The sequence below is a fragment of the Bos indicus genome, chromosome 23 (genome assembly GCF_029378745.1).
Source record: "Bos indicus isolate NIAB-ARS_2022 breed Sahiwal x Tharparkar chromosome 23, NIAB-ARS_B.indTharparkar_mat_pri_1.0, whole genome shotgun sequence".
Taxonomy (NCBI): domain Eukaryota; kingdom Metazoa; phylum Chordata; class Mammalia; order Artiodactyla; family Bovidae; genus Bos; species Bos indicus.
In genome coordinates, this window is record NC_091782.1 from 16,899,987 (window position 1) to 16,921,615 (window position 21,629).

General features: G+C 58.7%; 1 protein-coding gene across 7 annotated transcripts in view; it reads left to right on the forward strand.

Moving 5' to 3' along the window:
* The window catches only part of FOXP4 (forkhead box P4), a 51,128-nt gene extending 31,162 nt beyond the window's left edge, over positions 1-19,966 (forward strand). For 2 of the 7 annotated variants that reach the window (XM_019986141.2, XM_070777956.1), the window contains exons 4-17: positions 5,478-5,600; positions 6,135-6,221; positions 7,781-7,928; positions 8,061-8,274; positions 8,518-8,622; positions 9,372-9,459; positions 10,552-10,635; positions 10,732-10,939; positions 11,030-11,106; positions 11,852-11,953; positions 15,563-15,684; positions 17,074-17,140; positions 17,504-17,673; positions 18,092-19,966. In XM_019986141.2, coding sequence (XP_019841700.1) covers positions 5,478-5,600; positions 6,135-6,221; positions 7,781-7,928; positions 8,061-8,274; positions 8,518-8,622; positions 9,372-9,459; positions 10,552-10,635; positions 10,732-10,939; positions 11,030-11,106; positions 11,852-11,953; positions 15,563-15,684; positions 17,074-17,140; positions 17,504-17,673; positions 18,092-18,239 — 1,743 coding nt within the window. In that variant the 3' untranslated portion in view covers positions 18,240-19,966. The remainder of the gene's footprint in view (positions 1-5,477; positions 5,601-6,134; positions 6,222-7,780; positions 7,929-8,060; positions 8,275-8,517; positions 8,623-9,371; positions 9,460-10,551; positions 10,636-10,731; positions 10,940-11,029; positions 11,107-11,851; positions 11,954-15,562; positions 15,685-17,073; positions 17,141-17,503; positions 17,674-18,091) is intronic. The other 5 variants (XM_070777959.1, XM_070777958.1, XM_070777957.1 and 2 more) reach the window with 5 other exon arrangements.
* Positions 19,967-21,629: the final 1,663 nt, after the last annotated feature.

A 21,629-nucleotide genomic window follows, 5' to 3' on the forward strand; every position in this document is an offset into this window, starting at 1 on the left:
GAGCTAATGGGATTGAGGTATAAAGTTCTCATGTCTCCTGTAGTGTCAGGACTGGGTCTGTTTAAACTAGGGAACTCACCCTCCCCACCTCCACCCCCCTCACCCCCCCACCCCCGCCATCTGCCTGCAATGCAAGAGACCTGGGTTCAACCCCTGGATCAAGAAGATCCCCTGGAGAAGGGAGTGGCTACCCACACCAGTATTCTTGCCTGGAGAATCCCCTGGACAGAGAAGCCTCATGGGCTCTAATCCATGGGATTGCAAAGAGTTGGACACAACCAAGTGACTAACACTTTCACTCTCCACCCCCACCCCACCCCCATATACTCCCTGGGTCTGAAGTGGCCCTCAGGCTACTGTGCTGAGTCTGTTCTGAGTTTTCTACCCTAGGCCCAGCCTACTGCTTTTAGAATAGCTTGCATGCTCAGTCATGTCCGACTCTTTGCTACCCCATGGACTGTAGCCCGCCAAGCTCCTCTGTCCAAGGGATTTTTCAAGCAAGAACACTGGAGTGGGTTGCCATTTCCTCCTCCAGGGGCTCTTCCCAACTTAGAGATCTGAACCCAGGTCTCCTGTGGCTCCTGCATTTGCAAGTGGAGTCTTTCCCGCTGTGCCACCTGGGAAGCCCCTGGTCCAGCCAGCACCACCTTCTAAAATCAGGGAGGAGTCAGCTGGGGAACGGTTGCAATGTTCCCCAATCCAGAGAGGGTCTGTTGACCCAGTGAGAGGAAGGAGCTGGATGGTAGTTGGAAGGACCGAGGTCAGGCATCAAGAAGGATTTTGTGGCTGGGTATGAGGGGTAGGGTCTGAAATACTTGAGAAAAGAAGGGACTCTGTGGAATCCTCCTTAGGAAACCACCCCCACCACCAACAATGACAGGTCACTCAACAAACAGTACCTCCTAAACTGACCACATTTGCACGGTGCTTACCATGGGGCAGACACTAGGTGGTTTACAGATATCATCCCATTTTATCTTCACCATCCTAGGAGATAGACGCTGTTATTAGCTCCGTTTTGCAGATGAAGCCACTCAGGCCCAGAGAGGTTAAGAAACATGATCAAAGACACACAGCTAACAAGAGGCCAAGCCAGGATTTGAACCCAAACAACTAGCTCCAGAACACACTCTTTCCTGCCTACATTGTGATGTTGTCCCGTGCTTAGCACAGTAGTGAACCACAGTCCCCAGTACAGAGGCCTGGCCTGATGGTTCTCTGGGCTCCGGGAGATGGGGGTTCTTAGGGCCATGTCTGAACTTCTCCAGGAGCCTGGGGTCCCAGCCAGTGACCCTCCTCCTCCAACCCTGGACACCCTCCTTACCTCCCCTCCCCATGCTCGGTTCAGTTTTCAAGGAAGTGGGGCTTCTGACCCCAAGTGAGGTCCAGGGCCTGGAAACAGCTTTTCTGTGATCTCATGGCTGGTAGGAGGACCCGGGAGAGTGCATTATGTCAATCTGGAGTTTGAATGAGGTGAGTCAGGCAGCTCAGTGGCAGCCGCTTTCCCAGTAGTCCTCAACTCAAGGCAGGATCGCCTGCCCGCTCACCCCCCAGCTGTGTTCACCTCCCCTCTCTCTCAGAGCCAGCTTCACAAGAGTTTCTAATGCCAGATTAGGTCTCCAGCTCCAGCCTGGAGATTGCCTGGTTTGGGCCTGGGTCCCAGGCAGGGAGAGTCACTCACAGAAGGCAGTACAGGTAGCTAGGAGTTTTCTTCAGAAGGGTGGTTGGGGCAGCCCCTTAGCTAAGCCAGCCACTGTCTCATCTTCTCAGCCCCCTTGCCATTCCTTGAAGTTCTTGGTGTCTCACCACGACCTTTCTTGCTGTAGCTCCAGCCACGACTGAGGACTACTCTCTGGTTATTCTCAAGGGTTATTTACAACCTTGGCCTAGTCTCCCCACTCACCCATTTAAAAGAGGTTGAGTTTGGGTCCTTGATTCTGGCACCAAATTGTATCCATTTCAGCCTCCAAATGGGCCTCTTCTGTGTCAGGTGCCATCTCTGCTCCTCCCAGCCCAGCATCCCGTATGCATGGTGGTTGGAGGGCCCCGAGCCTAAGCAGGGTCGCTGAGGGCGGGGCTGGAGGCAGCTGGCGGCATTTTGCCCGGGGCTCACACTGCCAGGGCTTTTGTAAGCATTTAGCTGCCCTGGCCGCCCTCCAGATGGTGACTCACGGGCCTCGCCGAGCTGACTCGCTGACGGTGCCCATCCTGACACATCCCAGCCTGGAGAGGGGGGTCACTGGGGACACCAGGGGAGCTCCAGTTCAGTTCTCAGAACCCCCAAGGGGCGGGAAGGGAAGGGATGGGTTCAGGCGGTCTAGGAGATCGGCAGGCAGCAGCCGCCTCACTGACCTTTCTTGACCCTGCTGAGCCACCTTAGAGACAAGTACACACAAGGTAATCCATCCAGATTGCTGCAGCCACCTCTCCAGCCAGCTGCTCGGCCAGTTGGCAGGAACAGCAGAGGCTGGGGAGGACTTCCAAGGTCATCTCTTCCATTCCCCTGCCTCCAAGTAGGAAAGCCCCAAGGAAGGAAATGCCGCATCCTTTCCTGCAGGCCACTTGCAGTGACTCACAGCCCTGGTGCCTGGAAAGACCTCCCGGGTGTCTGGGCTCAGTGTTCCTGGCCAGAGCTCTGGCCATCTGCTCTAGGTCAGTCCCCACAGCCACGAGCATGGGAGGGCCAGACTCTGGTCTCAAGTGACCCTTACCGTGTAATGCCCCTGGGGCCCAAGTGCTGGGGTGCACTCGTGGAGGAGTCGGGGCACAGAGGGAAAATGGAATATCCAGAGGGTTTTCAAAAGTAATTGTCTTTACGTTTGTGTAGAGTTTCATGACACACAAATAACTTCCACTTACCCCTTTTCCCATTGTCCCTCTAGGCCTCGGTTTTCTCATCTATAAAATGATGACCATGATGGTGCCCTCTTCCCAGGGTGGCTGTGAAAATTCAGGGAGTTGATGCACATACAGAGCTTAGCCTGGTACATTATCAGTTGCCAACAACTTCCTGTTGAGTAGTCCTGTGAAGCAGGGAAGCAGGCCTGCCCGACCCCAGTTAGCGGATGCAGAAAGGGAAGCTTAAGGGACTTCAAAGGACAGTCAGTGTCAGGGACGAGAACCTGGGTCACCTGACTCAGGAATCCACGACTGAGCTCATCACTACCTTGTTGGGGGGCCCAGCAAAGGATACAGGCTGGCTCTGCAAGGCGGGCTGGGCCTGTGCCGTGGTCTGCCCCCTACCGCAGGCCCCTCCGAGGTGGGGACCAGAACAGCCCTGCAGCCTGACTTTTCCCCGTCTTCCCCAGTGACAGCTATAAAGAGGGAGGTTGGGCTTTGGAATCTCCAACCTCTTTGACCCCTTCAGTTCTCTGGATGGTTCCATTTCCGCTCACTCTCCCAGCCCTTCTCAAGAGCTGCTCAGGTTAGGCAGGCAGTGCAGGACCTGGGCACAGTGGGAACTATGGAGCGCACAGACCTGGGCATGAATTCCAACCCTAACCCTAATTCACCCGGTGTGACCATGGCTAAAAAGCAAGGTGCCCCTTCCAGGGATGTTTGCATGGAGATGGCTGGGGTAGAGGAGGGGAGTCCAGGGCTGCGGCTTGGCCACTGCCTATGGGGTGGGGGCGGTGAGACTTGCTGGTGTCCCTCAGTCCCCTGCATGTCCCCCCTCTGCCTGGGGATAACCTCACTGGTGGCTTCAGGCTGAGCCCAGCCCCTGCCAGGGATCCTGAGTGGAACCTCCTCCTCCTCTTCTGCCATACCCATGAAGCTGGGGAAAGGTGAAAGGGCCCAGGAGCCCTCTGGGGACATAACCTGTCTTGTCCTAACCAGGACAAGTCTCTGCAGGACGCTCCTCCTGGACTAGGCCACTGGCTCCTCTCCCTCCCCGCCCCAAAGTTGATCTGCAAGGGAAGGTACCTCAGCTCGGGGAAGCATAAACTTACATCGAGTGCCTGTGGTGTGCCAGCTCTGCTGGGGCTGTTCTGGGGCTGGAGAGTAAGGCAGGAGATCAGAGTCTTGACCACGTAGGCCTTGAAGACTGATGAGGGGTGGCCAATGGGCTGGTCAGGACACCTCTCCTGCTAAAGCAGGGCAACAAGACAGTGTTGCCACTTGGACTACCTTGGCTATGAATGCCCAGCTTGGGGATTTCAGGGGAGGCGGGAACTGGGGGAAAGAATAATGGTACTGCTTTTCCCTGAACCTTCTGCCTGGAGCTGGATTCTCTGGGCCTCTTAGAGAGGCCTCACCCAGGGCGGGGGACAGAAAGCTGCCCTGTTTTGAGAACCATGCATGTTCCAGCAGGATGGAGGCATCTCTTGCAGTCCGATCCCTGTTTTATGGGAGATTCTGGGGACGGCCAGTGACTTGCCAGGAGGTCACATGGCAAGTTCAGTGCCCAGAAGGAGCAGTGGTCTGCCTCCCTGTGCTCCTGCCTGGTATTTCCACCCCACTTGGACCTCTGGATTTCCATCCACTCACCCAGGATGGCACTACCGTGCTCCCTGGGCATCAGCTCCAGGCCATTGCATGTGCCGTCTAGGCAGATGGGCTGGAGTACATGACATGGATGTGAGCTGGGCCAAAGTCCAGATCCTAGCACCATGTGGGCATTTTGATACCTTCCTGTGGCTGCAGGCTGCCCTCCTAGCCAGGCCCACCTTGTGGGTCCTGTTATCAGAACACACTGAGTAGCAGTTGGCAGTGGCTACATGCCGCCCCTCCCCATCACTTGGTGGTGGAGGGTGGAAATCCTGCAAAGCATCGATTCTACTGACCAGTGTCACTAGGTTCTAATCTTCCCACACCAAGAACTGCATATAAGAGCTTCCCTGGTGGTGGCTCAGATGGTAAAGGATTCACTTGCAATGCGGGAGACCTGGGTTCAATCCCTGGGTTGGAAAGATCCCCTGGAGGAGGGGCATGGCAACCCACTCCAGTATTCTTGCCTGGAGAATCCCCATGGACAGAAGAGCCTGGCGGGCTACAGTCCCGGAGGTTGCAAAGAGTTGGACACAACTGAGCAACTAAGCACAGCGCATCTGCAGGCTCTGTTCTAAGTATTAGGTCCTTAACCCCTGTGATGACCTTAAGAGGCAGGCACTGTCGCTACTTCCGAGACTGTCGCTATTTCAGAGACAACAAAACCAAGAACAGGGACTTCGCTGGTGGTTCAGTGATTAAGACTCTGCAGTTCCACTGCAGCGGGCACGGGGTTCTATCCTTGGTTGGGGAAACTAAGATCCCATAGGTTCTATGGCCAAAAAATGTTTTGTTTTCTAAGAAAAAAACCAAGAATGAAGGAGGTAAGTCACTTGTCCGGAGACACGGCTAGCAGGTGGCAGAGCCAGAATGTGAACCCAAGGCTGCTCACTCCGCACCCACTCTGCCCTGCTGGGGGCGGGGCCCTGGGTGGGGGCCTCCGTGGGGCAGGGGTGGAGGTGAGCCGTCTGACCCAGCCCATCCCGCAGGTGCCCGTGTCGGTGGCCATGATGTCGCCCCAGATGCTCACCCCCCAGCAGATGCAGCAGATCCTGTCTCCCCCCCAGCTGCAGGCCTTGCTCCAGCAGCAGCAAGCGCTCATGATCCAGCAGGTGAGTCTGCCCCCGGGGCTGAGGGAAGGGCAGGGAGGGGAGGACGGGGTGTTCCAGCCTCCCTACTCCCACCCTGTTTACTAGCAACATCACCAAGAGCCACAGCAGTGGCGGAAACCAGAGAGACTGCTCAGGCCAGACTGACCTGCCTTCCTCCAGGACAGCTGGGGAGAGGTCAGAGGTCAGGCCTCTCCCACAGCAGACCCCCCACACCCTACACCCTCACAGCCTGCTGGCCCCACCTGTATCTCCAAACCCCAAGGGAGGGACAGAGACCATCCCCCACCTTTTCCTGACCTACTAAGGGAGAGGGAGGGCGCGGAGTGTGGGGGAACCTCCCCTTGCCCCTCTTGGTCCTGGCTCTATTCAGGGAAGAACCTCTCTCCACGCAGACTGCAGACCGGGGAGGGCAGGGCAGCCCTCCCTGCTGGGCCATCTGTCTCTCAGCAGCCCAGTCCTGAGAGGGCTGGTGCTGCCTTGGGGTCAGCAGTCCGGCCAATGCTAACCCCCTCCCGCCCTGCTATCCACCCCCAGCTGCAGGAATATTACAAGAAGCAGCAAGAACAGCTCCACCTCCAACTCCTCACCCAACAGCAGGCCGGGAAGCAGCAACCCAAAGAGGTGAGGGGCTTGGGCAGGGCGGGACATGCCCTTCAAAGGACACCTGCCCTTCACCCGCCACTTCAATCCCGTCCTGGCCGGAGGCTGGGCATCCCAGAGTGGTTGGGAGAGAATTGCTTTGTGGGAACAGTAGAAAAATCAGGAGAGGCTGGGGAGGGGGTTATGGGTGGGGGGGCGGGGGGTGGAGGCACATTCCTCTATCTCCCCTCAACCCCATTCAGTCCGCATCTCCTTGCCTCGTGTTGTGGGATGAGGAGAGCAGAAGCACCGAGCCCTGGGGTATCTGAGCACACACGTGTTGATGTGTGAGTGTCCTCATTCAGGACAGGCTGCCTAGTGGTCCTGCCCTCTTCCCGCCTCCTCATCTCAGTGACCCAGCACCTCAGCCCCCCAGGCCTGGTCCTGAGAATCTTTCAGTCCCTTTAGCTCTATTCCAACTCCTGTCACGTCCTGTAGCATCCTGTGCTGCCTCTCCAGGGTACCCCGCAGCCCCCATCACTCCCCCTCTCTGTGCCACAGTGCCTCCTAAGCTTCCACACCAGGCCCTGTACCACCCCCCACCCCCTGCCCCTGCCCCATGCCCCGCTTCTGCCACCCACATACAGCCATGTTCTGAGTTGCCTCTTCCCAGAAGCTGCCTTGCTGTCGCCCAGTCATTCCCTCCCAGCCTCAGCCTCCCCGTTGGAGGTGTTGTATTTGTCACATTCTCTGCATTGTCTCTAGAGTGGGTTTACTGAGAAGCCACCCGCCCTCATCCTCCCACCTCCAGGGTGGTGGGCCCAGCCATCCCTGCCTCCTAAGCACGCAGGACTTGCTTGGTTCCTGGGGCTTTAGAAAAGACTTACTGACAGACTGACTCGCCAATGCTTGCATGAAGTACTGAATCGGGGGGCAGGGGCGCTGGTAGGGAGATCAGGGGCCAGGGGCAGGGAAGAGAGAGCCAGCAAGAGCAGAACGAGCAAGTGCGGGCGGGCGCCGGGCACCTGGGCAGTAGCGATGTGTCTGTTCCCCTGTCTGGTGACCTGTCAATGCTGATCTGTTAAAGTCCCATCAGACTCCTGGATTCTCTGTATCTAAGAAGCAAGAGAGGAGAGGAGCTGGAGGGGAGAAGGCCCCCTCCTCAGAGCAGAAGGGGGGCACCCCGGGCATGTGGGAAGGGTGCCCGCCAAGCAGGAGTGGCCCCCCGAGTCTGACAGGCTCATCCATCATTGTGATGAGAGCCCCCTGCCCCCCCAAGGCGAGCACAGCTGTGGTGCGGGAGCTGAAGCCGCAGAAGGAGGGAGGCGGGAGCAGGGAGGGCGTCGTGCTGCGTGTCTGGGTCTGGCTGTGTGTGTGTGTTTGCGCGCCTGCGTGCGTGCGTGCAGGCGTGTTTACCGCGAGGCGGCATGCAGCCCTATGGAAGCTGGGCCGGGAGCAGGGAGGCTGCAGCGGCGGACGCCACCACGACAGCTCCAGGGGCCGACAGGCCCTGGGAGGGGGTGGCTGCGGGATGGGGGCCAGATGGCACACCCGAGGCTGAGGGGACCCCTCTCTGCCCGCCCCCGCGGGCCCCCCACCAGGCCCTGGGGAACAAGCAGCTGGCCTTTCAGCAGCAGCTCCTGCAGATGCAACAGTTGCAGCAGCAGCACCTGCTCAACCTACAGAGACAGGGGCTGGTCAGCCTGCAGCCCAGCCAAGCCTCGGGGCCCCTGCAGACCCTCCCGCAAGGTGAGTGCCCAGCCCCCACCCAGCCCCAACCCCACCGCCCTCACTTGCCCCCAAGGGCTCCCAGGAGCCAGCTGCAGCAGGGGGCCGCCTGTGTTCCTGGGGCCCCACCAGCCTCCCCTCTCTGCCTCGCAGCAGCTGTGTGCCCCACGGACCTGCCCCAGCTGTGGAAGGGCGAGGGTGCCCCCGGGCAGCCCGCCGAGGACAGCGTCAAGCAGGAGGGGCTGGACCTCACCGGCACGGCCACCACCGCTACCTCGTTCGCCGCCCCCCCCAAAGTCTCACCCCCCCTCTCCCACCACACCCTGCCCAACGGACAGCCCACTGTGCTCACACCTCGGAGAGACAGGTATGGGGCTCGGGCCGGGAGGAGGCACTGCACACCTGCCTGGGGGCTGGCCTTGACCCCAAGGGCTGCCATAGTGGGGGCTGGGGGTTTACTTCTCCCGGGGCACACAAAACTGTGCTCAGCCTGTGGGGAACCTGTATTAGGGACTGAAACCTCATCCGTAGGGGAGCTGGGACTGCGCAGGACCCCAGGCTGCTGGGGTGTTCAGGGTCCCTGATCCCTCTCTCCCTCCTGTTCTTGCAGTTCCTCCCACGAGGAGACGCCTGGCTCCCACCCCCTGTACGGACACGGAGAGTGCAAGTGGCCAGGCTGTGAGACCCTGTGTGAAGACCTGGGCCAGTTTATCAAGTAGGTGTCACCACCCCTCTCCTTTGTCCCCCTAGCCTGCCACCCAACTTGGCCAAGTGTCCTGTGTCCTCACCCCGGGGCAGGGGGGGGGGCACCCTCGTTCCTTCTCTGCACCATCAACTCCCTCATCGCTCCTACCCACCACCCCCCCACCCCCCCTGCCCCGCCCCGCCACAATCTGTGTTCCTGGTCCGGCAGCCTCCCCTCCCTGTCCCCTGTTCCCAGTCCCCAGTCGCCAGGCAGCTGAAGGCCAGTAGGGTGGGGGTGTGAGGAGGAAGAGAGACCTTCTCCCACCGCCCTCCCCGGCTTCCCCCAGGCCCAGCCCCAAGAGTGACGGCCTAGAGACGGCCTCCGGGCCTGGCGGACAGGCGGCTGGCAGCAGGCGGCCAGCTGCCACAGCCGTGCCAGGCTCTGTCACTGACTGATTAACTCCGCTGTCTCCCAGACCCTTGCAGCATCAGGGTCAAACAAATTGTTTTCACGCTTCGTCAGAGGTTTACTTAATTAGTTCATTTGCAATTAGATCTCTCTGTAGCTGGGATTTTAGCAAAGACATCAAAGGAGGCTGACGAGAAGGCGGCTTCCTCCGTGGCCCTGTTTTTTTTTTTTGTCTGGCTCCCTTCTTTGTATGTCATGGTCTGTCTGCTCTCCAGGCTGTGGGCGGGATTAGAGGAGGGGAGGGGAGGGTGGTGACAGCAGGGCGACCAGGGCCAACTTTCTCTTGTCCGCCCCCTCCTCCCCACCGGAAGACACCTCAACACAGAACACGCTCTGGACGACCGGAGCACGGCCCAGTGCCGTGTGCAGATGCAGGTGGTGCAGCAGCTGGAGATCCAGGTGTGGCCCCAGGCTGTGGGGGCAGGGCGCGGGGGGGCTTCTGCAAGGGTCATCTTAGGCTCTCAAGGTCTGTGAACACAGCTGGATTCTGAGGCGGGAGCCAGGGTTGGGGGCCACTCTGCTGGGAGGTCCCAAAGAGACGCATACTAATAAAAACAACAAAAATAAACAGGAATAGCTAACATATTCAGTACCTGTTTGTGCTATGCTAAACATCTAGGTGACTCAAGGAATCCTCTGAATGACCTTATATGATGGGTACTATTATTATGCCCGCTTTGTGTGTGCGCAGTCGTGACCAACTCTCTGCAACCCCATGGACTGTAGGCCACCAGAGTCCTGGCCCATGGAATTTTCCAGGCAAGAATAGTGGAGTGGGTAGCCATTTCCTACTCCAGGGCATCTTCCCAACTCAGGGATCAAACCTGTGTCCCTTTGCGTTTGCTGCGTTGGCAGGCAGATTCTTTACCAGTGCGCCACCTGGGAAGATGCTATGCCCACTTTACAGACATAAACAGAGGCACACAGAGGTGCAGCCTCTGGTCACTCAGCCAGTGGGTAGCAGAGCTGGGATTAGAACCAGAGCAGTCTGGCTCCAGAGTCCACGCTCTACAGCCTGGAATACTTCGGAGGCTACTCGGGACAGTCCCTGAAGCAGCCAACCAATGTTTACCCACTGCCTTCCAGTACCCAGCAGAGCACCTTGGCGTGAGAGGGTGGTTGTGAAAGATCCGTTGAATTTATGAATAGGGGTGAATGAATCATCCGTCCATTCCTGTATCCCCATTCAGTGTGTGAGGGCACTCACACACAAGTGCCGCTGAACTTCAGCCACGGCCTCTGCCCTTGACGGGGAGAAAAGGCGTGTGCTGTTGGGGAGCAGTGGGCACTGACGGGCAGTGGCTGTGCTGGGCTCCAGGCCGGGGACACAGAGTCAGGATAAGTGGGGAGGGTTTCACGGAGCAGGAGACGGAGGGAGACACCAGGGGGCAGGGATGAGAGGTGCTGGAGATGGGGGTTTGGGATGTGGAAGGGGAAGAGGGCCCGGCTGCCCCTAGCACAGGTCCCCGCTCACCGCCGGCCTCTCCACAGCTCGCCAAGGAGAGCGAGCGGCTGCAGGCCATGATGACCCATCTGCACATGCGGCCCTCGGAACCCAAGCCCTTCAGCCAGCCAGTGAGTGACTCTCCCCTCCCTGCGGCTCTCAGAACCGCACGCCCCCGGCCCCTCACTGGGGGCCCCCGGCTCAGCACCCTGCCCCGTTGCTCACAGCTGAACCCAGTCCCCGGCTCCTCCTCATTCTCCAAGGTGACCGTCTCCGCAGCTGACTCGTTCCCAGACGGCCTCGCGCACCCCCCCACCTCGGCCGCCGCCCCCGTCACCCCGCTGAGGCCCCCCGGCCTGGGCTCCGCGTCCCTGCACAGCGGGGGCCCCGCCCGGCGGAGGAGCAGCGACAAGTTCTGCTCTCCCATCTCCTCAGGTAAGGGCCGCCGTGGGGAGGCGCGTCTTCCGCCACAGCCGGAGCCCCCGCTTCCGGTTACCTCCTCATGCCCTGCCTGTCTCCCCCCAGAGCTGGCCCAGAACCATGAGTTCTACAAAAACGCTGACGTCCGGCCGCCCTTCACCTACGCCTCCCTGATCCGCCAGGTGAGCCAGCCGTGGGGAGGCACAGGGAGTGGGTGGAGGGCAGTACACTGGCTGCGCACCTCCCTCAGGGTCCCGGCCCCCAGGGGATCCTGGGAGCAGAGAGCATCACGGGAGTCCCGTCCCGCTCGCACCCGCGATTTTCTCAACCAGTGGCCTCTCCCATGGGACCTCGGCTGATCCAGCCTGCTGGTCAGGTGGACCTGTCTCTGAGAGCACACTCGCTGTTTTTTGCTGCTCATACCCACCGTGTCATCCATTCTCTCTTTTCCACATACAGGTTACTCCCTTGAGACTACTTTTTAGTAGACTTACGGTCACTAATCTGTCTCCTTTTCTCTGTCTTTCTCATACACACACTCCATCTCATGCTTGGGGTGCCCTTTGCCAAAACCAGGATAAATTCCAAATGGCCTGCTCTACTTTCTCTCAAGAATGCTGCTTTCCTTCCCAGTTGAGGGCAGGGGCTGTTTGAGCCATGTTCTCTCCAGCAGAAATTCACACGCTCCTCCAACAAGAGCATGGCCCTTGAGACCTGTGTCCCCTTTAGCCTCTGGTTGGACTGCAACCAGCCTGCCCCTCTCAGGGGACCAGAGAGCACCCCCAGGCTTGTCCATGCGCTTCCTCTGTGGGTATCTTCTGCCCTCAGACGAGTTAAGGGCCCTAGAGGAGAGCTAGGGAGAGCACACAGGCCTGTGACCCTTGGAGGCCCAGACTGAGGGTCCCTGTACTTCTTCCTTGTCCACAGGCCATCCTGGAAACCCCCGACAGGCAGCTGACCTTGAACGAGATCTATAACTGGTTCACCAGGATGTTCGCCTATTTCCGCAGGAACACAGCCACCTGGAAGGTAAGGCATGCCCCTTCCTCCTCACCAGGGCCCTGGGCAACCTTGCACATTGCCACATCCCTTTGAAACCAAAGCTGGCTAACAGGCTCCTTGGAGAGGCAGTTCTATACAAAAGACTCAGCAGGCCCCAGGCTGGGCCCTGGGCCCCTCCACCCCCACCTCCACTTCTCTAGAGGGCCCCCCCTTGGCCCCAAAGACCCCAGCCCCCTGAAGTAGGGCCTCCAGGAGTCAGTAGTGCCCGAACCTGGTAGGGAGGCCTGGGTCCCATTCACAGGAGACCTTGAAGGTCCAGATTCCTTGCCAAAGTGCACACTCTGAAGCCTAGAATGGGTATGGGGGTTGGGGGGATGGGTGATTGCAGGCCTGGACGTGTGTGTAGACCGAAATCCTGGGCTGTACTGTGGGGCACAAACACAGACACTCATTCTCTCCCCAGCTCCGCCATCAGTGGCAGGAAGATAATTGTCTTCATTCAGTTAGTCATTTTAACACCTTCAGCTGTAGAGTTTTCCTGGGGGACCAGAAAGAGGCAAGGGAGGGACCCTAGAAAAATGGGGTGCAGAAACGTGAGCTGGGACACTAAGCTGTTTATTTTTCTAGAGCCAGCATGAGGGCGTGTGCGTCTGTCTGTCTGTCTGTCTGACGGGTGAAAGTATTACATTCTGTGCAGCAGGGTGGGAGCGGCTGAGGGGAAAGAAGGAACTGTCCGCGCCCTGTGGGAAAGGATGGATACCAGGGCCCAGTGTCGCAGGACCTGAATCGGATCCCTGGCTCTTGAGTCCCTCTGCTGGCCAGAGCAGAAGCTACAGTTAAGCAGCCTACCTCCCCTGGCCCACCAGGTTTCCACAAGTGTCACAGGGACCCCCCTCCCCACCAGTGATCAGGACAGGTAGGGTCTGTACAGAGCCCAGCCTTCTCTTCCTTGAGAGTGCTAAGTTCAGCAGGAGAGACTGCTTCGTGACCTTCTGTATCTCTATGCCCAATTCCCAGTGCTTGCCAAAGATGCAGCGAGGCTGGGACAGCTGCTCTGATTGGCTGTGAGTGATGTCATTTCCTGCCAACCACAGTCCTGCCCTCTCTCTGAGCCAGCAGGGCCTTCTGGGGGCCACCTGGTTCAGTCTCCAACCTGCAAGCCGGTTTGGATACCAGGTTTCATAAAGGACAGAGTCCTATACAAATGTCGGGATCATTACAGCTGTTATGTAACATTTGCTTTACTATATTAATCCGCTACCTTTAGGGGAATCAGTGTGGAGCCTCACTGCTACAGACAGCCTCCTTCTTGGGGGCCAAGTGCCTCTCACCCACCTATCCTCCTTTCCTGTCCTCTCTTAACTATATCACCTCTACAATCCCTCTTGAGGTCAGGAGGAGCTGGTTTAGGTGACTCCTTAAACCCCTCGATGACCATCAGGAAGCCACCCCTCCCATAGCTCAACCCCCTGGGCCTTCATACCAACCACCTTTGACTGGTGGCCCAGCCTTTGTCGTCTCAGCAGTGTGTCTCCCTCCGTGGAGGTCTTCACCCCTACCTCCCCTCGCCTCGTTTAGGTCCCAGCAAGAAGCCCACTCAGTGAGTGAGTCCCATTGAGCTGTGCTCTGCTGGTGCTTCTGCCACGTGTAGGGCAGCACCTGTGCCCTCCCTGTGGCACAGCAGAAACCATCTCAGCTTGTGGTCCACTCTGACTTTCAGGATTTTTGCCGCCAAGCTGCCACTCATGTCACTTGGGAAATGCACCCTGCGTACACACCCGACTCATCTGTTTCCTTTCCACCGGTTCGTCTGCTCCTTGAGGTCCCTCCTCTTCTCAACTATTTCAGCTTCCTCTCCTCCCTCCTCCTTTCCTTTCTCGGGCCCCCCAGCCTGGGATGCTGTCTGCCTCAGACCAGGGCAGAAGGGTCGGGAGCCGGTGTGGGCCAGGCCAGCTGCCGTTCATCCGGGGACAGAGCAGCCATCTGCCAAGCTGACGGTCCTTGCCGGCCCTCCCCCTGTGTCCGTCCCCTCCCAGGGCCCATGTTGTGGGCCAGTCCTTTTGTTTACGCAGCCCCCGCCAGACCCCTTAAATTGCCGTTAATGTTTCAGCGTAACGAATTAGTCTCTCATCACGAATCAGGCTTCGAAATGAGGGAAAAAAGCCCCGGTGAGGCCATCCTCGGAAATTGGGGTCATTCTCATTTGCAAAGCGGAGGATCGGAGCCCCGTAATGCGGGCAAATTTATTCCAAGGCAGGAGCCCCGGCGTGATTAGGCCCTTTGTAATTATCGCTCCAAGAGATTCCACTCCAGCCGCCCGCCTCCCTCGTGGATTAGCAAGCGAGTTGGAAAAATACACAGGATTTAATTAGAGGCAAATTAAAATTGGTAATGAAATCGGGCCAGTTGCAAGTGGCAAGAGTTGGAAGGGAGAGAGGGAGAGGGGATCTCCAGGGGCACGGGCTGCCCGCCCAGCCTGCTTTCTTCCCCGTTTAGAAATGTAAAGAGAAGACAAGTATGGAGATGAGGTGGGGGGAGGCTGGGGGGGACAGGTAACAGGGGCAGGGACGGCTGGGGGTGTGAAGCTGAAAGAGGAGAGCGGGGGACAGGAGTGAGGGACGTGGCGGGTGGTGGCGGATGGATTAGGGCCCTAGACCAGGCTCCCAGGGTGCAATTTGGGCCAAGCGCCCTGCCCCGACCCAAGTGTCCTACAAACCAGATGACCTCAATTCCTGAAGTTATCCTGCTGGGAGGAGGTGGGACTGCCAAGGTGACTTTTCTTCTTTTCCTTCCTTTTCCTGCTGTACAGCCACTAAACTCAGAGGCTCCTTTCTCCCAGCTTCTTTATGTTAACAAGCATGCAGTAGGCCCCTACTGTATACCTCGTGCTCTCGATAAGCTATGTGTTCTGAGCCAGAGGGCTTCTCTGGTGCCCCAGTGGTAAAGGATCCACCTGCCAATGCAGGAGACTGCATGTTCGATCTCTGGGTGGGGAAGATCCCCTGGAGAAGGAAATGGCAACCCACTCCAGTATTCTTAACTGGAAAATCCCATGAACCTGAGGAGCCTGGCAGGCAACAGTCCATGGGGGTCACACAACTGAGTGGCTAAACAATAACAGTCTAAGCCACAGCCCAGAGTCAAGGCTCCCATGCTCCAGGGGGATAGAGGAAGTTGCAGCAAGGCTTCCTGAGTTATTCCTAAGACTTTTGAAGCTTAATGGAGACTGTGTGTGTGCCTGAGCTACGATGTCCCAGGCTCACTGAGGGGCCAGGGCCTGAATGGGCTCTTGTGTTCTTCAGAAGCCCCAACGACTGCATGCATCTGCTTGATGATGGTGGGAAAATGGGTTATTGCTAACGAGGTGTCAGTCACCTGGTAGACAGAGTTTTCTAAAATGTGGTGGGGAGCAGACGATACAGCGGGCCGGCGGCAGCGAGGGATACCGGGGACCCCCGGCTCCAAGGGCGGAAAGGGGCCTTCCCTCCGCTCCGGCTGCGTCGTCTCCTCCTGCCCACCCGCTGCCGCTTGTCACTGGGCCGGGGAAGGTGCGACCTGAGAACCCTCCTGCCTGTGCTCCCCCGCATGGAGGAGGGGCCCCCTCTGAGCATCTGCTTCCTGTCCCTGTACCCCCAGAATGCAGTGCGACACAACCTCAGCCTGCACAAGTGCTTCGTGCGCGTGGAGAACGTCAAGGGTGCCGTGTGGACTGTGGACGAGCGGGAGTACCAGAAACGAAGACCGCCAAAGATGACGGGGTGCGTGGGCCACCCCCCATACCTCCCCAGGGCGCCTCCACGCACCAGAGCCTTCCTGCCGTGGGGGAGGGCGGGGAGAAATGAGGCCACAGGGGCCCAGGAGAGCCCGGAGTCTGGAAGTGACAGGTGATTCAGGGAGAGGACATTTCAGTCTTCTGCTTCTGACCAAGGGAGGAGCTGAGAGGAACCGGGGATCAGGGTGTGGGCAGGTGGCGACCAGCGTGGCCATTGACAAAGGGGCTGCCATCCCCAGAGCTACTCTTGTCACAAGATGAGCCAAACCTGTGAGATCCCTGGGCCCCACTTCTTCATTTTTTACAGGGAGAGGAGGCCCAGAGAGAGCAAGGGGCTGGAAGGCAGTCGCCCAGCAGATCCCTGGCAGAGCTGGGTCTCTGATCTCTCCCACGTAGCGCTCTGAGTGGAGACTGAGGAGCCTGGGAGAGGGTCAGAGCCTGCTCTTTCAGCTTCCCTTCCAGCACCGCCACCTTCCACCCCAGACATCTCACGTGGGCCTGCCTGTGCTTCTTGGGCCAGAGGCCTATGGGGAGGCAGAGAGAGGTGTGAAGCAAGTTAGATATATATCTGTGGGTGCCTGTACCCCTCAAAGATTTCTTCTCCCAGGCAAGAGCCTCTTTACCTTCAGGCGGAAGTGGGGGCTGGGGCAGGGTTGGGATTCAAAAATGAACCACACCCCTTCTGAGTGCCCTCACGTGCCAGTCCCAACACTTGAAATCTTTATGTCCCATTTTCACCCTGGAATCAGAAGACCTAGGCTCTAATTATACCTCTATTTCTCCCCAGCTCTGTGACACTGGGCCAGTTTCTTAACCTCTCTGAGACACTCTAAACTGGGGGTAGTCACTGTGGAAGGATGGCCTTAAGCCATTGCTTTTCCTGACCCAACTCTTGGAGCACTTTTTTGTATAGAAAAGCCTGTGGTGTAGAGCATGTGGGGACAGGCTGAGCACACAGCATACTAGATGTCCCCAAATTCAGGATGGCAGGAAAGTGGATTTTACAGAAAGGGGTCTGTGGAGGCTATCACTCAGACCTTGTCGGACAGCAGGAAATCTAAACTGAGGAGAAAAGCTACTGGGCTGCCTGGCATGGAGAAAGACAGGGAAGAATCTCTGTCCCACTCATCAGCTCGGAGGCTCTGGGCGTGTTCCAGGGTCCCTAGGAGCCCGGGCAGCTCTCCTGTGAAGGCGGCTCTTGGTTCCTGCTGCTTCAGGTCAGCAGGAGGGCTGAACAAGATGGGCACGGCCGACTATGACCTCCAGGATAGTGAACGGGACCTCCCCTGGCACAGAGCAGGCCCTCAGTTAGGGTCAAGGCCTGAGTGAGGAGTAAGCCAATGAATGAAGCAGACATGCCTTCTCTCTCCTCCAGGAGCCCTACCTTGGTGAAGAACATGATCTCGGGCCTCAGTTACGGAACACTTAACGCCAGCTACCAGGTAGTGGACTGGTCCCCAACCAGTGCCCTCCAGCCCCGTCACCTTCCCTCCAGCTTGCTGGCCTCAGAAGAGAGCCTCCCCCATCCTCTCTGGCAGAGACATGGGGCACAGGGCAGGGAGGTTGGCATAGATAGGCAATGGAGTCTCCTGCCCTGGCTTGTCCCTGTGTTGCGGGGGGGGTCCTCTGTCTCCCTGGAGGGTAATACGTCAAGCCCGGGTTCTCCGCAAAGCTGAGAGGCAGGTCAGGGTCAGAGGTAGGAGCACCGGAGATCTGCCAGGGCGCAGATCTCCCAAGGGCTGGGGAAGGGACATCACCTGACCAGGTGGAGCCCACTGACGGGCCTCCACTTCTGTACCCTCCAGGCTGCCCTGGCCGAGAGCAGTTTTCCCCTCCTCAACAGCCCCGGCATGCTGAACCCTGGCTCCGCCAGCAGCCTCCTGCCCCTCGGCCACGACGACGCGGGTGCCCCCGTGGAGCCGCTGCCTAGCAACGGCAGCAGCAGCCCGCCTCGCCTCTCCCCACCCCAGTACAGGTGAGGCTGCGGCGCGGACCCCAACCCACCCCAGTGCCCCCCCAAACCTTGGGAAGGTGTGATCTTGTTCCTCTGCAGCTGGGATCCCCATCTTGTCGCCTCTGGTCCAGCTCTTCCCAGGACCAGTGGCCCCACGCTCTCCTCATGACTCCCCACCCCCATCCTCTTTTTTATTTCCTTCCCTCCTCCATCCTTTCTCATCTCCCTTCCTCTCTCCTTCTCAACCAAGGACCGTCTCTGTCCATCCCGACACCTCCTTTCCTTTGAAGAGAGCCCTGGGGGAGACCAGACTGATGTCAGCCCTCAGTCGCTCAGAAATGAGGAGCTCCTGGGGAGACACCCAGATTCTGGATGCATTTGGGGTGGGAGCGGGCAGGGGAAGGCCCCCCGGGTGTCCACATCACCCCTCCCATCACAGCCACCAGGTACAGGTGAAAGAGGAGCCGGCTGAGGCTGAGGAGGACAGACGGCCCGGGCCCCCCATGGGGCCCCCCAACCCCAGCACCGCAGGGCCTCCAGAAGACAGGGACCTGGAGGAGGAGCTGCCGGGAGAAGAACTGTCCTAAGGGCCTCCAGGGGCAGGGGTGAGACCCCGCCTTCGGGAACAGGCCCCACTTACCCCCACGCCCCGCCCCGCCCAACCTCAAGGCACTTCCGGGACTCAGATGGGGGGGCTGGGCCAGCAACTCCCTAGGTGACCTGACTGACCTACGACACTCGGGGGCAGGGACGGTCCGCCCCGCACCCCGAGGGGACACAGAATCCCTGGTCTGGGACCGGCAGAGGACACGGAGGGCCCAGACCCCTCCTCAGACCCCCCCCCAACATCTGAATTTCACGCCCCTTGCCCCCAACCACCAGCAGCATCAGGGCCCTCCTCCCCCACCAGCTCGCCCCTACAGGGCTGCTCAGCGCCTTGGAGACCCGCAGGCGGGGCTAAGCCACCCTCTCAAACCCAGGGCACTGCACCCCTGGCTCTGGCTGTGTGGTCTGGCCAGAGGCCCCCACCTCCTCCATCTGTGCTCCCTTCCACCATCTTGTCCGTACTGTGAAGAACTAACTAACTCCATCCCGACTCCTTCCCCTGCCCTGGCCTGGGTCAGAGCAGCTAAATCTCAGAGCAGCCCCAGGAGAAACCAGCCCCCTCAGCTCTGCCTGTTCAGAAGCCACAGCTAGTGGGGGGGCGGCGGGGTGGACAAGTTCCGGGGTGGAGGGAGAGAACCTGGATTGGGGGCGGGTCCGTGGAAGCAGGGCGCCCGGCTCCAGGCTGAAGCAGGCCTCCATCCCTGTTGGCTGGCTGCTGCCCCTCACGCCAGGAAGCACAGGAAGAGGCCTGTGCCCGGTGGACTCGTGGAGGTGGAGCCGAGCTACCTTTGAGGCTGGAGTCAGGCCTAGGTGTTGCCGGGGCTGCAGGAAAGCATCTGCCTCCGTCCCGGGAAAAGGCCAGGCTGAAAGCGGGTGGGCAGGTGGGCGGGATGAATACGGTGGCTGCTGTGACCCAAGCGGTCACTCCCACCCCAGCCTTCAGGTCCCCCATTGCAGTCTTCCCCCACCCACCCCCCACCCTGCACCCCTCAGTTACACGGATGACCAAAGACCTTTCTTATGCCGGAAGCAAAAACCAAAACTTTTTGTTGGCTTTTTCCTTTGTCGCCTCCCACATCCCCTGCTCCTCATGCCCACCCCAGCCCCAGGCTGGAAGCCCTCCCCGATTTAAGTTATTGTTTTAAACCAAAGTTTACAGTGTCTGTTGGTGGCCAAGACCCCCTCTCTCCACCCCCGCCCCAAGGACCCTGGGACTCAGTAGAAGCTGGCGGCCCTGCGCACCTCCCCTCTGCTCCAGTCCAGCAGAGGGGAGGAGACTTCCGCCCTCAGCTCCCCCTGCAGGGTTCTCGTCCCCTTGGGCCATGGGCACGGGGAGCCCTCCTCCCAACCCTGGGCTGCTTCCTGGGGGCTCTCCTGACCCCCCTCTCCAGGACCAAGTTCCGCATCACACTGGGAGTGTGGATTCCAGCGAAGGAGCTGGAAAAAAAAGTGAGACTCTCTCCACAGACCCCCTATGGGGGACCCCAACTTAAGGCCAAGGACTGGGTGTGTTTGATGCTTACACAACACCCCAGGCCAGGCCCCTTTGCTGAGAAGACTCCGTGGACTATTTCCCAAGAAACCCCCACGTACACCCCTTCACAAGCCACCCTTCCCAAGAGGCAGGGGGCCCTCCGCCCCCTCCCCTATGTACTCCCCACCTGTGTTCTGTTTGACCAGCACAGAAATATTAAACGTCCTCTCTTCACTGGGCCCTGCGTGTGTCAGCAAGGGAGGGGAGGACGCTCTGGGCAGCGGGGGCTCCTGGAGGGGCGCTTGCTGCAAGTGCGGAAGTGGACGGAGCCCCAGCACCAGCATCTCCGCCTCCATGATCGTTGACCGCTTTGTTCCAGCTCCTCCCCGCTCCACCTGGCTCCCTTTTCATCTGGGGAATTTTCTCTGAAACCAGGTCTCCATCATTATGTTTTCTCCCAAAGTCACAACTACTGGGCCTGGTTCCTTCATGGGTTTGAAATCCAAGTTTTTCTGCCTGGACGTTTTCACTGGGCAGTAGATTTCCTCCTGGGATCCAGAGGGTTCTTGCTGCAGAAGCACTTGCCTGGGAAGCCCTCTGGGCCCATCACCCATGGGTGGAGGCTACCTGGATAGGTGTGTGTAGGGGAGGGAGTGGCATTGAGATGTTTGTCCACCACTGTGCCGTGTAAGCGCTTGTAAGTGTAGACTCAAAAAAGGGGTTATTGCAGCCCATGGAAAAGGACCCCGGACAGCTGGGGGAGGGAAGGAAGAGGTTCAGACTGTTAAGGGCAGAGCAGGGTAGGGGGCACCACCACACTGGCCCACACCAAATCCTGACTCCCCACCCACTACCCATCTGCAGTAGGGGAGCCCTCCCCACCTCAGACCCCAGCTCCCTTCCAGCACCATGGGCACTTCACAGCAGAGCCCGGGAAGGAGTGTGTGCGCTTGGGGAAAGTGTGGAGAGAGGACGGAAGGTGTTGAGAAAGCAGACCTGGCATTAGTAACCCCACAAAGCATCAAAATGCTGGAACTTTCCAAAAGCCAAGCTTGAGGGAAGTAGCGGGGAAAAGAGCCGGCAGGATCTGGAGGTTGAGTCTCCACTGACTTCCTGTCTCAGGCCTTTCCTACTCCTTTCAACCATTATCTGTGTCCTCCTCCACTTTCTGTCCAGCCCCATCTACCTTGCCTCCTTCCCCTGCCCTAATCCTCTGGACCCTGGTGCAGAGCCCTGGGTGAATCCCCTGTCCCTGCCTAGAGAGGGCATCTCAGGAGGGGCCAGGCCAGGGGAGCTCTGCCCACTTGCCCACCGGGCGCTATGAAGTAGCACTGCTCAAATTGTAATCTGCCCCCATCACCCTCCATGGAGGCTGCCAGGGTTCTGCACAGTAGGACTAGCGGCAAGTAATCTGTGTAGAAATGGGCATTCTTGACAATGCAGCAAAGCAGTTACCCTCAATTTCACTCTGGCCGCTTCCCTTTCCCCCTTCTTTCCCGTGGAACCCACCAGCCTTCTAGAGAATCCAGAGGTGTTAGCTGTCAGCTCCCAACTCCACCCACAGGAGGTTTGTTCCCTGGTTGGCCCTAGGAGCACTCTTCCCACATGGGAGACTCTAAAGGGACAAGACACCTAGCCTCAGTGTCAGGACAGCCCTTCCAGTGGTCCAACTTCAGTTTCTCCTGCTTCAAACTAGTCTTTTTTATTCCTTCCCCCAGGGATATGGCAAATGTCTGATTGGTACATTTGGACGTGGGGTGAGACCTATCCCAGGTATTGGCAGAGAGGAAGGTCTTAAAATGCAAGAAACAGGAGGCTGCTGTGGACCTCCGTCTTCTGAGTTAGACTCAATCATTAATGTCCTTACTGTTCTGACATATCCCATGTAGCCCCCTCC